We start from the raw sequence: 12,076 nt of genomic DNA, 5'->3' as shown, positions 1-12,076 counted from the left end.
TGACCTCTTCAGAAAATAATAATCGGGTCTGTCCACAAAATATGCTTTGGAAAAGCTTCATGGAGGTCCTGTGGTTTACCAATGCTGGTTGTGGTGGTGTTACATTGCCCTGTGCTTCGATTCAGTGGTGGTCTATTCACGAAAGCTTCTTTTATTGCAGAGTAAACATCAAGGATAAAAAGGTTGCATTCTGTGCAAGTTTGAGTCTTTGTTAACCGGCTTTTAAATTACAGCCTTCCAAAGGCAACCTGAAGCATGAATGTCGCAGTTTTCTGCTAGGATTGTGTGCAAACCTTCCCTGCAAGGCAGAGAGAATGGTTCATTTGATTATTGCTGGGAAGAAGGCACACAGAAGTCTGTTGATATAAAGTAACTCACCATCAGTGCATCTCCAGGATATTGTATCTAAGGGACAAAGCCGTGACGGGCAGGCCTTACAAAATGGTTAATTTTTTCATGACCGAAGAAAATAGTTTGGTCATTGACTCTTGATTTGGCCATATCACATCTTTGAAAATTGTAAATCCTTTTCTCCTGTTTCTGAATTTGTCCCTTTTAATATTAAATTGCTGGCTAGGAATATGATGGCTAGAAGTTTCTTTACGTGAAAATCAATGTTGTTAGGCTACATGAAATAAGCATCAGACTGTCACTGGAATTGCATTGCAAATACTTTCCCTGTCTGTTATAACATGTTGGGCGGGGGGAGGGGAGGAGGCGTAGAAGTGACTATTGTGAAAATAGTGATTTTGACACTTCAAATTCTAATGTCCCTATTAGTCTACTACAGTATTGCATGGTTCTCTTCTATTTATATTTAAATTATAGGTAACAAAACATTTAAATAATTACTATCTAATGATGCCAAAGAAGTTCCTGCATAATATAAACCCAGCTGAGGTGCAGCCAAATCTTTTTGCAAATGACTGGGTTTGAGGCATTCCTTCTAACAAGTTCTGTAACACAGCCTGCTGTTGCAATTGTTTAAAAATTGCATTGCTTAAAATACAATTACTTGAAGACAGAATTGCTTTATATCAATGTACTAATTGTGTGCAGAGTGCAATTTTTTTGCCACTGGTTTAGCTAGATTTTACAGAACTCTGAATTTTATTTCTGCAATTTTAAATCAATATATGTGATGCTACCGTTTGCCTTGCTATTCTGCACCGCATCCCTCCTAGAGCTGACCCTGCTCAAATTGCACAAACGTCAACCATGCTTCCATTTCTTTCTCACGATGAGCTGTCAGTTCTGGGGTGACATAGCTGTCATCTTCAATGACTGTATAATATTAGTGATTTGAGAATGATTCTGATGTGCCCTGGGTTTGATACGTTTGAACGTAGTCAGACCTATTGAGGCATGTGCATGTATTGCGAATTGCTCCGTGGCTTAGTGTGGATCAGATAATAGTACTGTACCTGTTTTGCAGTGTAACTTGACACACTCTAAACTCCCTCTCTCAGTAGGATACAGACATCCATCACTAGTTCAAGCCTGGGCTCTGCAGATGAGAATTCAATGGCTCAGGCAGATGACAACTTAAAAAACCTCCATTTGGAACTCACAGAGACCTGTCTGGATATGATGGCCCGATATGTCTTTTCAAATTTCACTGCGGTGCCCAAGAGGTGGGAGTCAGTTACTTGTTCTGGAGTTAGCTATTCTTTGGCCTAAAGGTACGTCTCGCCTCCTCAGCTGGAAATTGCTGGATCAAATTTCAGGTTCTTATGAGCACAGCAAGTCTCATAGGCTTAACCCATCCCCTCTGGCCAAAACCTTCATTGACTTAGCATGAAGCTTGGCGACACAAAACTCCCCTAGCACTGTGGATCAAATCCTGTCAGGACTGCCTCAGGATTGAGCCTTTCCAGAGTAGATATGTTGAAAACCATTCAGCTTTTTTGCATGAAACCTCTAGCAACCTTTCTGCTCTGTGTGGTTTTTGAAGACACCCAAAGCACTTTCCCTATGAGCAGAGGTTTGCTTCCAGGACGTGGGCCAAATTTCACCCTCCTCACCTTCCACAATGTAATGCAGTTTGCCTGATGACTACTTTCCTTCCCATCAGAGACTGTGTGTCTGTGTGTGTTGCTTTTGGGGAAACTTCGGGGTGAAAGGTGCCGCATGAATTGGAAACACTGACATTTTAGTCTAACTTGGTATCCTGGAAGGAGTCGTGTAGCAGGGATAAGGCCAGGAATACATTTGCAATGCTGTCTGGAAGCCAGAGAAGTAATTAATATAGGAGGCAGTGCGTCCTTCATCCTGCTGGAGCATTTTTATGCTTTACCAGTTTTACCTTGGTGCAGTTTGCAAGAAATGTCGTTATTTAAATGCGGAAAGAGCAGGAATTTTTTCAACCCCAATGCAGAAAATAAGTTCCCCGCTGAATCTCTGGTGTTGGGCAACGTATGTGAGTTGTATTCACTCCAGACTGTATTTCCAGGTCTCCTGTGGGAGAGTTTCTCTTGGCTGGAGGAAGGACGAAGACGTGGCTGGTTGGTAACAAGCTAGTGACTATCACGACGAGTGTTGGAACAGGAACACGGTCACTGTTGGGCCTTGACTCTGGAGAGCTCCAGACCAGTACAGAGTCAAGGTAAACGTCACTCTTATTTTAACATTCTTTTCCCTAATGAAGCCAGTTAAAAACCATTGTGTTAGAACTGATTTGAAGTAACTGTTTTGTAAATAAAAGGAATGATCACATTTATTTCAGTCTGGTATGAATTATAACCCACTGTGTTACTAGTTATCCTTCTTTCTCCCTGTTCCCCCAACCGTGTCATGTCGTCCCATCCCATTCTCCCCGCACTCCCCAGTCCAGACCCTGGTTTGCAAGTGAGGCAAACTAAAGAAGCTCCAGCAAAGCTGGAATCTCAAGCTGGCCAGCAGGTGTGCAGAGGATCTCGCAACAGAGTCAGGTCAATGTCTGGTAAGCAGTCTCAGCACATTTCTGTCCTTGGAGACTTGCAGCCATTATTGGGCAAGTTTGATCTGTGTGTCCAGTCTCAGACCCAAACTTAGGCCATGTAAAAAGGCAAGAGTGATCTGATCACAGGACCCAATACTTAGTAATGAAGAACTAGAGTGAGTAGTAGCAATGAATGCTGGCTTTCTGAATGGTGGATTTCTGCCTGCTGGCCTTAGCAATTGTTTGGATGGTGAAACCTGCAGTAAAACCATCTCTAGTAGCCAATTCCCCTGGCTTAAGAGACCAATGTATACATCTGCCAGGTTTCCAGCACAATGTACAGTTCATTCGTGTGAGATATAAGGATCAAAGATGCTATCAAAGTGCATAGAACTATTTATTACATGTTTTCTTGGCACTGAGTCCAGTTATGTGTCTCTAAACCGAGCTCCCAGGTTCCTCCTTTCCTACCCTTTATGTCTTTTGTTTTGCCAGGTGGTCATGCCTTGCGTGTTGGTGCTTTAGACAGCTCAGCCCCCCAGGGGTTACGGAGTCCTGCTGGTTCTGCACCTCGAACAGAGAAGGCCACTCCTGGTGCCCACGCTCCTCTACAGAAAGAAAAAACAAACCTGGCAGCATATGTCCCACTGCTGACACAGGGCTGGGCAGAAATACTAGTCCGGAGGCCCACAGGTATGCCTTAAACAACTGCACAAGGGGGCTTCTGAGCTGTGGCTTGCTAAGAAATGGGGATTACATAGAAAAAATATCCATGTCATTAAATGTAAATGGAATTCTTCCGTGCTGCTTAACCTCTCCGTTCTTCATGTTTCATTTGTCAGCCAGGTCTTTGGAAATTGCACCTTTTAATGATGCAAAGTTATAAGATGCTCCTGTGAGAAGATTAAAATCCTTATGTAAACTAAATCCTGCTGCACTGGTGGGCCTGGGCCCGGTGATGGCACTTAATTATCTGTTCATTCTGGTACTGCCATTTCGGAGCCCCGCTGGTTCCTTCTTATAAATCTCATTTCCAAAGTGCGAACAAGGCCCATGGCTGGAGTAATAAGTAAGTGCATGGCTGCTGTTTGTGAAGGAGTAACAATGGTGCTGAAGGCATGAAGGTTAAAAAAAAAAAAATAGGGCAATCCCAAAATTCCTGGACACCAATACATTCCAAAAGCCAAATGGAAGCAAGACTTGTATATTTCAGCTCGAAGTTGTCTTGTGAGAGAATCATTTAAAATCGCCTTCTATCATTAATTAAAATACTCCAGCAGTTGAAAGCCTTTAGGGAGCCAGCTTTGAGCTAAAACATCAGGGCTAAAGAGTTTTGGGGAGGAGAGAAGCATGCGGCACTGGGGACTGATTCTCATTTAAAATGTGAAATTAACCGAGTCAGCTATTAACTGTCAAGAAAACCCTAGAACTACTCAGCCTAATTTTTACCAGCAAGTTCCAGGGCCGTTGATGCTGCTGAGTTCAGCTATTTGAACTTTCTGTCTCCAAAAGGAGAGAATATCTAACTTCACTGACTGTTCCCTTCCCTTCCAGGTAACACAAGCTGGTTAATGAGCCTGGAGAACCCGCTCAGCCCCTTCTCGTCAGATATAAACAACATGCCACTACAGGAGCTATCCAACGCGCTCATGGCTGCAGAGCGCTTTAAGGAGCACAGAGAGACGGCTTTGTACAAGTCCCTCTCAGTCCCTTCCTCCAGCTTGGCCACCGGCACATCCAAACCATCCCTTCTGCAGCGTTCCAATACAGGTGAGAGACGAACGTAGCATGGCTCAGAGAGCCGGCACTCACTTGTATAAAATGTGGTAAGACTACAGCAGTCTTCTATCGTGAATTACTGCAGAGGCTGCAAATCTAGTAGCACAAGATGGGGAGAGCTCAGCTCTCCTCATGAGCTTAGTATTGAATGGAATAAGCTGTTCCTGATCTCCCATGGCACATTAGAAGTGGGGTAATCCCTTTCCTTAAGCACCCCTTAGCTATTTCTTAGTGGTCTCAAGCTAAACATGTCCTGAGTGAAACTGACCAGAGCCTATTTTTCGGTCTACTGCTTGTTTTAAGGTTGAGCCAAAGCTTGTCCATGTGTCTGGATGGATCTTCTCCAGCATTCATGTTTTTAATTATCTCTTGCATAGATTTTTTTGTTGGGCAGTGGGTACTAAGATAATGGCCTACTACAAACTCTCCCGCTCAGGAGTCACTGCCACTCTCTTTCGCAAGTGTCTTCAGGATGATATGGCAGAGCGCACATCATGTTAATAGCGGGGGTGTTTGCCTCTGCACTGACTTCTGTCTTGAGTCCTGAGTGTTTTTTTATTTGACTTTCTAGCGATGAGCTTTTTAAACATCCACTTCTCTGCCCCAAGGAGGCTTTGGGCATGCTTTGCACTGCGGCTAGCACTGGTACAGCTCCACTGGTGTTAGTAATATTAGGAATCCTAGTGTCGACTGACTGCTGGCATTTCAAACCTTGTGAGCTAACCCTGTTCAGAGCAAATCTAATGGCCATGCTGCCTCGAACTTTGAGACTGAACCATGTAAGCAGCGGACAAGACTGTCTGGTAGTGTCAGCCGTAGTGCAGGTTGTCTGGGAGCCCAGTAAAAAGGCCAATTTCCAGGTTCAGCATCGCTAATAAGCCTTGCATATGCAGGATCTGATTTTAGCCTTTCAAAACATGTGCATGCAAAAATCCAGGCTGTTAAAATTTGAGGGCAAAATTGGATGGTGAATTATTTAATTTTTTAACACTCATCTGCTCCAGCAGGCTCTTTGATTTTTATGAACTCCTGCAGATTCTGGTGTCTAGACAAATGCTGATCAGTTTGGAAAAGCTAAAAGCAACCAACTTGAGACCTACTTGTTGACTGCCACTCACACAGAGTTTTGAATCTGCAGTGAATTGTTTCAGTCCTATTCATGTTCAGCTGATGTCTTACTAACTTACCATAATCAGTTGGCACAAAGACTTGTATTTAAGAAGTGTTGAGATCGTAATGCCAATGTATATATTCTTTTTAAAGAGGTTAAATCTCTCTCTGTGTGAATCTTTATCCATATCCTGCTGTTTGAAGTCTCTTACATACTTAAATGACCCTTGCAAAATTTGTGTACTGCAGAAACTGGCTGGCTGGGCTCATTTCTTGCTTGTGCTGGGACTCTAGTAAAGTTGACCCCGTCCCCCCGTCGATTTAAAAAAACAAATCAGAAACTCCTTTTCTCTCAGAGAACAATTTCTGAGTCTGATTGTTTGAATATGTTTTATACCTCTTTATTTGTGTCAACGAGACCCTCGACCCTTAAGTTTTCCCTTTTTACATCTAGTGAGACTTTCCCAGCTTGTTCTTTGCTTTTATTTTAGTTTTTAAATAGGCTCCTGGTTACATTAAACTCTGTGCTTTTTAATTTTTTCATATAGTCTCTCCTTCCTTTTGATGTAGCTGCTCACTTGATTTCCCTTTGCAGTGGCTTCTTTCTCTTCCATGTACCAGTCCAGTTGTCAAGGAAAGTTGCACAGGAGCATATCCTGGGCAGGTATATATATATATCTTTAAGGAAAAAAAAATATTGCCATAGAAGAACTCCTCTGATTCATAGAAACTGTCTCCCTCATACCTCATCACCCTGCCATGTTTCCTGTTTGTCCCTCCTGGTCTCATTACCTTCGACGAATGGGGTCTTGACTAGCATGAAGAAGTTCAAGCCAGATACTCATTCTTGCAAATGTCGTAACTTTAATGCAACCCTTTTTTGGGTGGAGTGAGGTCATCACTCATGAGACTTAGACTATAGAGTGACATCATAAAATATCTGTGTTTCCTCACTTTTAAGTTAGATCTTGTAATTGGGTTTGTGTTCTGTTTATTAATTCAGAAGGTTCCCCCTTCTAGGAATAGCTCCTGCATTGCTGCATATACAACTCCACACAAATGAAATCCAGTGCTTCTCATTCCTCTGAGCATTCAACCAAAACTGGCCATGGGAAAAGAATCTGAAAGGAGAAGCTGGTTAGAAAGTCTAAGTTTGAAACTACAGTATAATTGCTGGTTACAAGTTTTTTTTAAAAACAAAAACCAAAATCTGTTTCAAGCAGAAATATATAACAAACTGTAGCTTTCTGTAAATTCAGTAGCTGTGTAAAATCTCCCTCTTGCTTTGGGACTATAATCTATTTCCTAAATATTTCAGACCTGTAGATGGTAATCAAAATGGATACCTCTGAGCACTGCAGTTGCATTGCATTTGGCTTGCAATGCTTAATTAGATGAATTAAATCCCACCTGCCCGCAATGGAAAATCCTATGTGGAATAGCTGGTTATTCATAATTGTGGATTACCGTATTGGCACAATGCTATTAAAGTGACACACAGAAGCTGCAATACATTACTCTTCTATGGTCCTCTTCTTTGCTCATATTATCCTACTTCCCCCTATAGTGCAATTACTGAACATTCAAATTAATTAAAAACACCAGCGAAATTGGCAGTAATATTAGAACTAGGAAAGTGAAAACCACAGAGAGTATGTGCAGGTGTGTTCTGGCTTGGACAGCTAACCAGATCAGCACGTTTTTTAGAAGGTATGTGTGTGCAATGCTAACTCTTAATTGCTTCTTGAAATAACTTTGGTCCTGCGAGCTGAAATCAATCCAGGAAAAGCTGCTTTAGTGACTTTTTTTTTTTTTGCTGATCTTTTTTTTGTGTGTGTGTGTGTGTGTGTGTGTGCTAATTTTTTTTTTTTTAATTTTACTTTGGAAAACAAATCTTAGCCTTTCAGATTGGTCTTCCAATTCTGTGTATACATAATGGGAAGCCTCCTGTACTTCAGCCTTTTCCTCAGGACAAAAAAACCAAGGCAAACAGAAGTCGTCTTCAGTCGAACGCATTCTTGTGTTAAGGCTTACTGTGTATAGTAGACACTTGGTTACCCCTTGCACTAACCTCTTCGCCATACACAGCGCTTACATGGAGCTTTCTTTCAGTCTGGTCTATATAATTAGCTATTTGTCTGATTGGAAACCACATGCAGACTTTTCCAATATTGCTGCAATACATGCATTAATGATGTCCTCCTGTCCTTTAATAAGGCATAGGCTGTTTAGCTTCTACTGAAGCATTCCTAGAAAACTCTCAAAATGCAAGTAAATTTTCTTGTCTCTCCCTCTGTATAAGGCACGAGAGCATTTGTTATATACAAGAATGAATACAAGGCTTATTCTTTGCCACAATTGCATAGAACTTACGTTTTCGTGCCTGTTTAATAACAAACTTTAGTGCTAGTCTTGCACTTCCTTACATCTCTCTGTTTACTGTCTGTCCTGATACTTGAGTATTAATATGCACAAGAATCCATTTTCTCCATTATCTTTCCATTACTTGTCCATTAGTAACAGTTTGGCACCACTGCGCTTAGTGTGATAAAGCAGTTCTACGACCCTTTGGTATGAGGGTAAGTCGACCAATTATTGGGGAGGGGAGACCTCTAGCAAGTCTAGTGTGCCGTTAAAGTCCGCACTCTGTGATCAAAGATATATGATATACCACACATTGAATATGGCCTTCCACTAAAATCCTAGTAGGGAAAAGGCTGGTACTTCAGAGGAAAGGATGGGGTCCCATCATACCACTCCTCTCTACACGCCTCAGTTACTCTGTTTGTGTCTTGGTAGAATCGGCTGTAGTTCTGGAAGAGGGGAGCCAGTTGGAAGTGGATTTAAAAGAAACCGATTCCCTGGTGTCTCAGGAGTTTGAAGACTTCAAGGCTGTGTGCTCTGAGCAAGCCATGGCTGAGGAGAAGTTCAGCAAACCACACAATGCTTACAGCAGGGTAAGGCTGTCACGCAGCTGGCTGAATATCAGTCTAATAACTTCTCTGTCCCACACCAGAGAAGGGGCTTTAATATACACTGCAGATTTGTATGTGTTCTCCATTTGCACTTTTTATTGTTTTAACTATAGCAAAAGGCTTTGAACTTGGGTAGATTGCACATGCAGTTATGATTGTGTGCTCAGATGGTCAATCCAAGGCCTTGCTGGCCATTTGCGCACACAGGAAAAATGGTAACTGCATGCGTATGGGCTTAGGTTTCTATCCTGGTAGGTAGGCCATATCTGCCTATATTGAAGCAATAATACTTTAGTGTAGTGTAGTGTAGTTAGTGGTGGCGATACTCTCCCTGTCCACTGGTGTCTTTTCCATGCATGTTCTCTTGTGAGTTTTGTCAAGGTGCTACTCAGAAAAACAGCTTTTCTTTGACTTTTTCTTTAAGTCCTCTTCAACATCTAGTCAAGAAGAGAAATCTCTGAAATCCAACGAACTGGTGGCCGGTGGAATTCCTATCAGCAGGGTTGTCCCTTCAGAGGATGGCAGAACTCTGGAAGAGCTCTCCTTCCAGCCTTCCCAGCCACTCAGCAAATCCAGCTCTTCTCCTGAGCTTCAGACGCTGCAGGAAGTCCTCAAAGACACAAACGCTAAAGAAGCAACTGGAAGGCTGAGCACGGAACTGAAATCGAAATCTCAGTCTGGGAACCTTGAAGGAGAAGGGGCCAGTAGCTGGCTGAGCCGAGGGGATGACGCTGGAATAACTGGCACAGACAGACTGGATTGTAGTGTCCCTTCTTCCTCTCCCCGCTCACCCAGCGGCCACCGTCCTAGAGGGTACACCATCTCGGATTCAGCCCCTTCGCGGAGGGGCAAAAGGATAGAGAGAGATGCCTTTAAGAGCAGGACAGCAGCCTCCAATGCCGAGAAAGTACCTGGAATAAATCCAAGGTGGGTAGGTAGTTGCGGCAGGGGGCCTAAAAAGGGCTTATGGTGTTTCCAGGTGTAAACTTCATTTTAACTCGTGTCTCAGAACTAAGATTTTTAGAGGTTTAGCTAAACTTGTTTAAATCCGACACAGAAAAAGGTTTTCTGGATCTTACAAAACCTAAACCTGAACAGACAGGAGGTGTAACTTCCTATAATAATTCAATCCATGTTTTGGTACCTGTAACCTGAATTTTGGGCAAAAAGAAATGTGACAAACATCTCAACTGCTAAACTTTTTGTTGTTGTTGCTAAAAAGAATTAATTTGGATTAACAGTCCTCCCCATTTGGAATCAAAACACACATGTGCAATTTGAATGCAGGAGAGCTAGAAAGCAAATCAACTATAAACCAGTGAACCAGAGCAGTCTCTCCGTCCGAGATGAATGAAATGCAAAATGGTAAGCAGCATGAACAGTGGGGAGGAAAGTAAATTAGATTGGTTGTTTGAGCCTAGCAGTATCCCAGAGCACTAATTTGAAGATTTTTACCTTGCTAGTGGTATATTAATTTGTGAAATATTCAGAGGAGTCAGGAGCCTAAGAGAATTCATTAATCTTCTAAATGTGAAATTAAACAATGACCAATGAGACAGGGTTTGGTTTCCACTCCTTTGTCTTTCATTAGATCCCGTGCCCTTTCTGGTGTAGGGGAGTCGTGCTGCTGCCACTAATGAGCTCTTTGATTTTATGGTACAGTAAGTGCATATACAGAAACTGTAGATGGAGCAAATACCTGCCGTGCCATCACCGGAGGGATTGTGCAGTGTGAGCAGCTAATCTCAGACCTCTCCTAAAGCGCGGTTGTACGCCGCAGATTAATGTGGGCTTATTGCAGGGTAACAGGATTTAATTTCTCTTCTTAGCTTTGTGTTTTTACAGTTATACCACTCCCCGTTCTTTGGAGATGAATCCAACAAGCCCCTTTTGTTGCCAAATGAGGTAGGCAATGATTTTAAGTATGGACACTTGGAATGACTGCTTTAATCACACTTGCCTTTAAAAAGCTACATAGATACTAATTAACCAGTAAAGGGGCTGGATGGTGGCAGTTATGGGTGGTTCCTTAATGGCCCAACTGCTGGAGATGTAAAATCTTGGCTATCCCCGATGAACTGATGATCCTTGTTTGTAGTTATGGATTGTGATTTCCCTCCCCTCTCCATTTCTCACAATGCTGATGTACTGCTATGATGAGATGGCTCAGTTCCCACTCCTAGAGCCAACAGCGACCAATTAGCTTGCCAAGCAGTACTTTTGGTCTCCAAGGGCAGGGTTTTTGTCCCCATAGTTCTAGCTTGCAAACAAGTATGTGTGTTGTTGCTTTGGTGGTAACTGCACTAGGCAGTGTGTGTGGGAGAAGGTGGCCAAAACGGTGGTGGTGACCAATATGACAGACTGGAAGTGGCCAAGGGGCATTATCCATCGCAGAAATAGACCAGAATAAAACCAGTGTTCCGTGGGGAAGTACATCGCTGTAGAGGTGGCACAAAGCGTAGAGACCCTACCAGTAACGTATGAGTTTGGGTTGTCATTTCCTCGGTCCAAGTAGCAAACCAGCTGGGAGAAGCACAAATAATGGGTGGGCTAAAGTACTGTTCTGTGTGACAGGATTATCCAAGAAAGGTGTTTTCTAGAACTGACCCTGCTGTGAGTTCTCTGTGCTCAGAGTTAAGAAGAGTCTATCAGTTGCCATGGCTGGTGCTTCAAATACATTCAGTTGTCAGGCGATTAAATTACTATGAAGCAGAAAAAAACAGAAAAGGAATAATACACCCTATTAAACACTTCATTATTTGAATCAGTCGGAAGCTAATATTATATGTGCCTTTCTGTGCTAAATACCTTTATGAAGTTTATCAAGGAATAATTGTGTGACAATCAGGAATCTCTTACTACATATGCCCTCAAGGTCTATGGTGGGGCTGCTTATCAGTGCCATTCAAAGAAATGACTTGTGAACGTGTTTTAATTCTAGACATTTGAAAGCTCAGTGCAGCTCCTAGATCAAATTCCTTCCTATGATACCCACAAGATTGCTGTGCTCTATGTAGGAGAAGGACAGGTGAGTTCTCACACATACAAAACTCGAACTTTCACTAGAGGCCAAGCAGCTTCACTTGAACTGCAGTAATTTCTACCCATTTTAAAGTAGCTTCTTTTTGTGTTGTGGCTTCCCAGTTTATACAGAGTGGACCCAAGCGATGGCAAATTGCCTGGAGACCTGCGGTCTCACCTTAGTACTTGTTCATAGTGCTCTACAAGCACCAACTGCAACTTTACAGTAACTGGGCTTATATTTCACTTCGTCCACTGTATCTCTTGCTAA

The 12,076-nt window shown here is 42.5% G+C and overlaps 1 protein-coding gene across 14 annotated transcripts in view; it reads left to right on the top strand.

Moving 5' to 3' along the window:
- TSC2 (TSC complex subunit 2) overlaps window positions 1-12,076 on the top strand; it is a 57,863-nt gene that overhangs the window by 38,792 nt on the left and 6,995 nt on the right. For 5 of the 14 annotated variants that reach the window (XM_050968757.1, XM_050968756.1, XM_050968765.1 and 2 more), the window contains 10 exons: window positions 1,470-1,634; window positions 2,453-2,605; window positions 2,829-2,941; window positions 3,416-3,613; window positions 4,475-4,690; window positions 6,405-6,473; window positions 8,609-8,766; window positions 9,209-9,711; window positions 10,614-10,689; window positions 11,726-11,812. In XM_050968757.1, coding sequence (XP_050824714.1) covers window positions 1,470-1,634; window positions 2,453-2,605; window positions 2,829-2,941; window positions 3,416-3,613; window positions 4,475-4,690; window positions 6,405-6,473; window positions 8,609-8,766; window positions 9,209-9,711; window positions 10,614-10,689; window positions 11,726-11,812 — 1,738 coding nt within the window. Of the gene's footprint in view, window positions 1-1,469; window positions 1,635-2,452; window positions 2,606-2,828; window positions 2,942-3,415; window positions 3,614-4,474; window positions 4,691-6,404; window positions 6,474-8,608; window positions 8,767-9,208; window positions 9,712-10,375; window positions 10,690-11,725; window positions 11,813-12,076 lie in introns of those variants that run through there. The other 9 variants (XM_050968759.1, XM_050968758.1, XM_050968764.1 and 6 more) reach the window with 4 other exon arrangements.

The sequence above is a fragment of the Gopherus flavomarginatus genome, chromosome 9 (assembly GCF_025201925.1).
Source record: "Gopherus flavomarginatus isolate rGopFla2 chromosome 9, rGopFla2.mat.asm, whole genome shotgun sequence".
In the NCBI taxonomy this organism is placed as follows: domain Eukaryota; kingdom Metazoa; phylum Chordata; order Testudines; family Testudinidae; genus Gopherus; species Gopherus flavomarginatus.
This window is presented reverse-complemented; position numbering and strand designations above follow the sequence as displayed.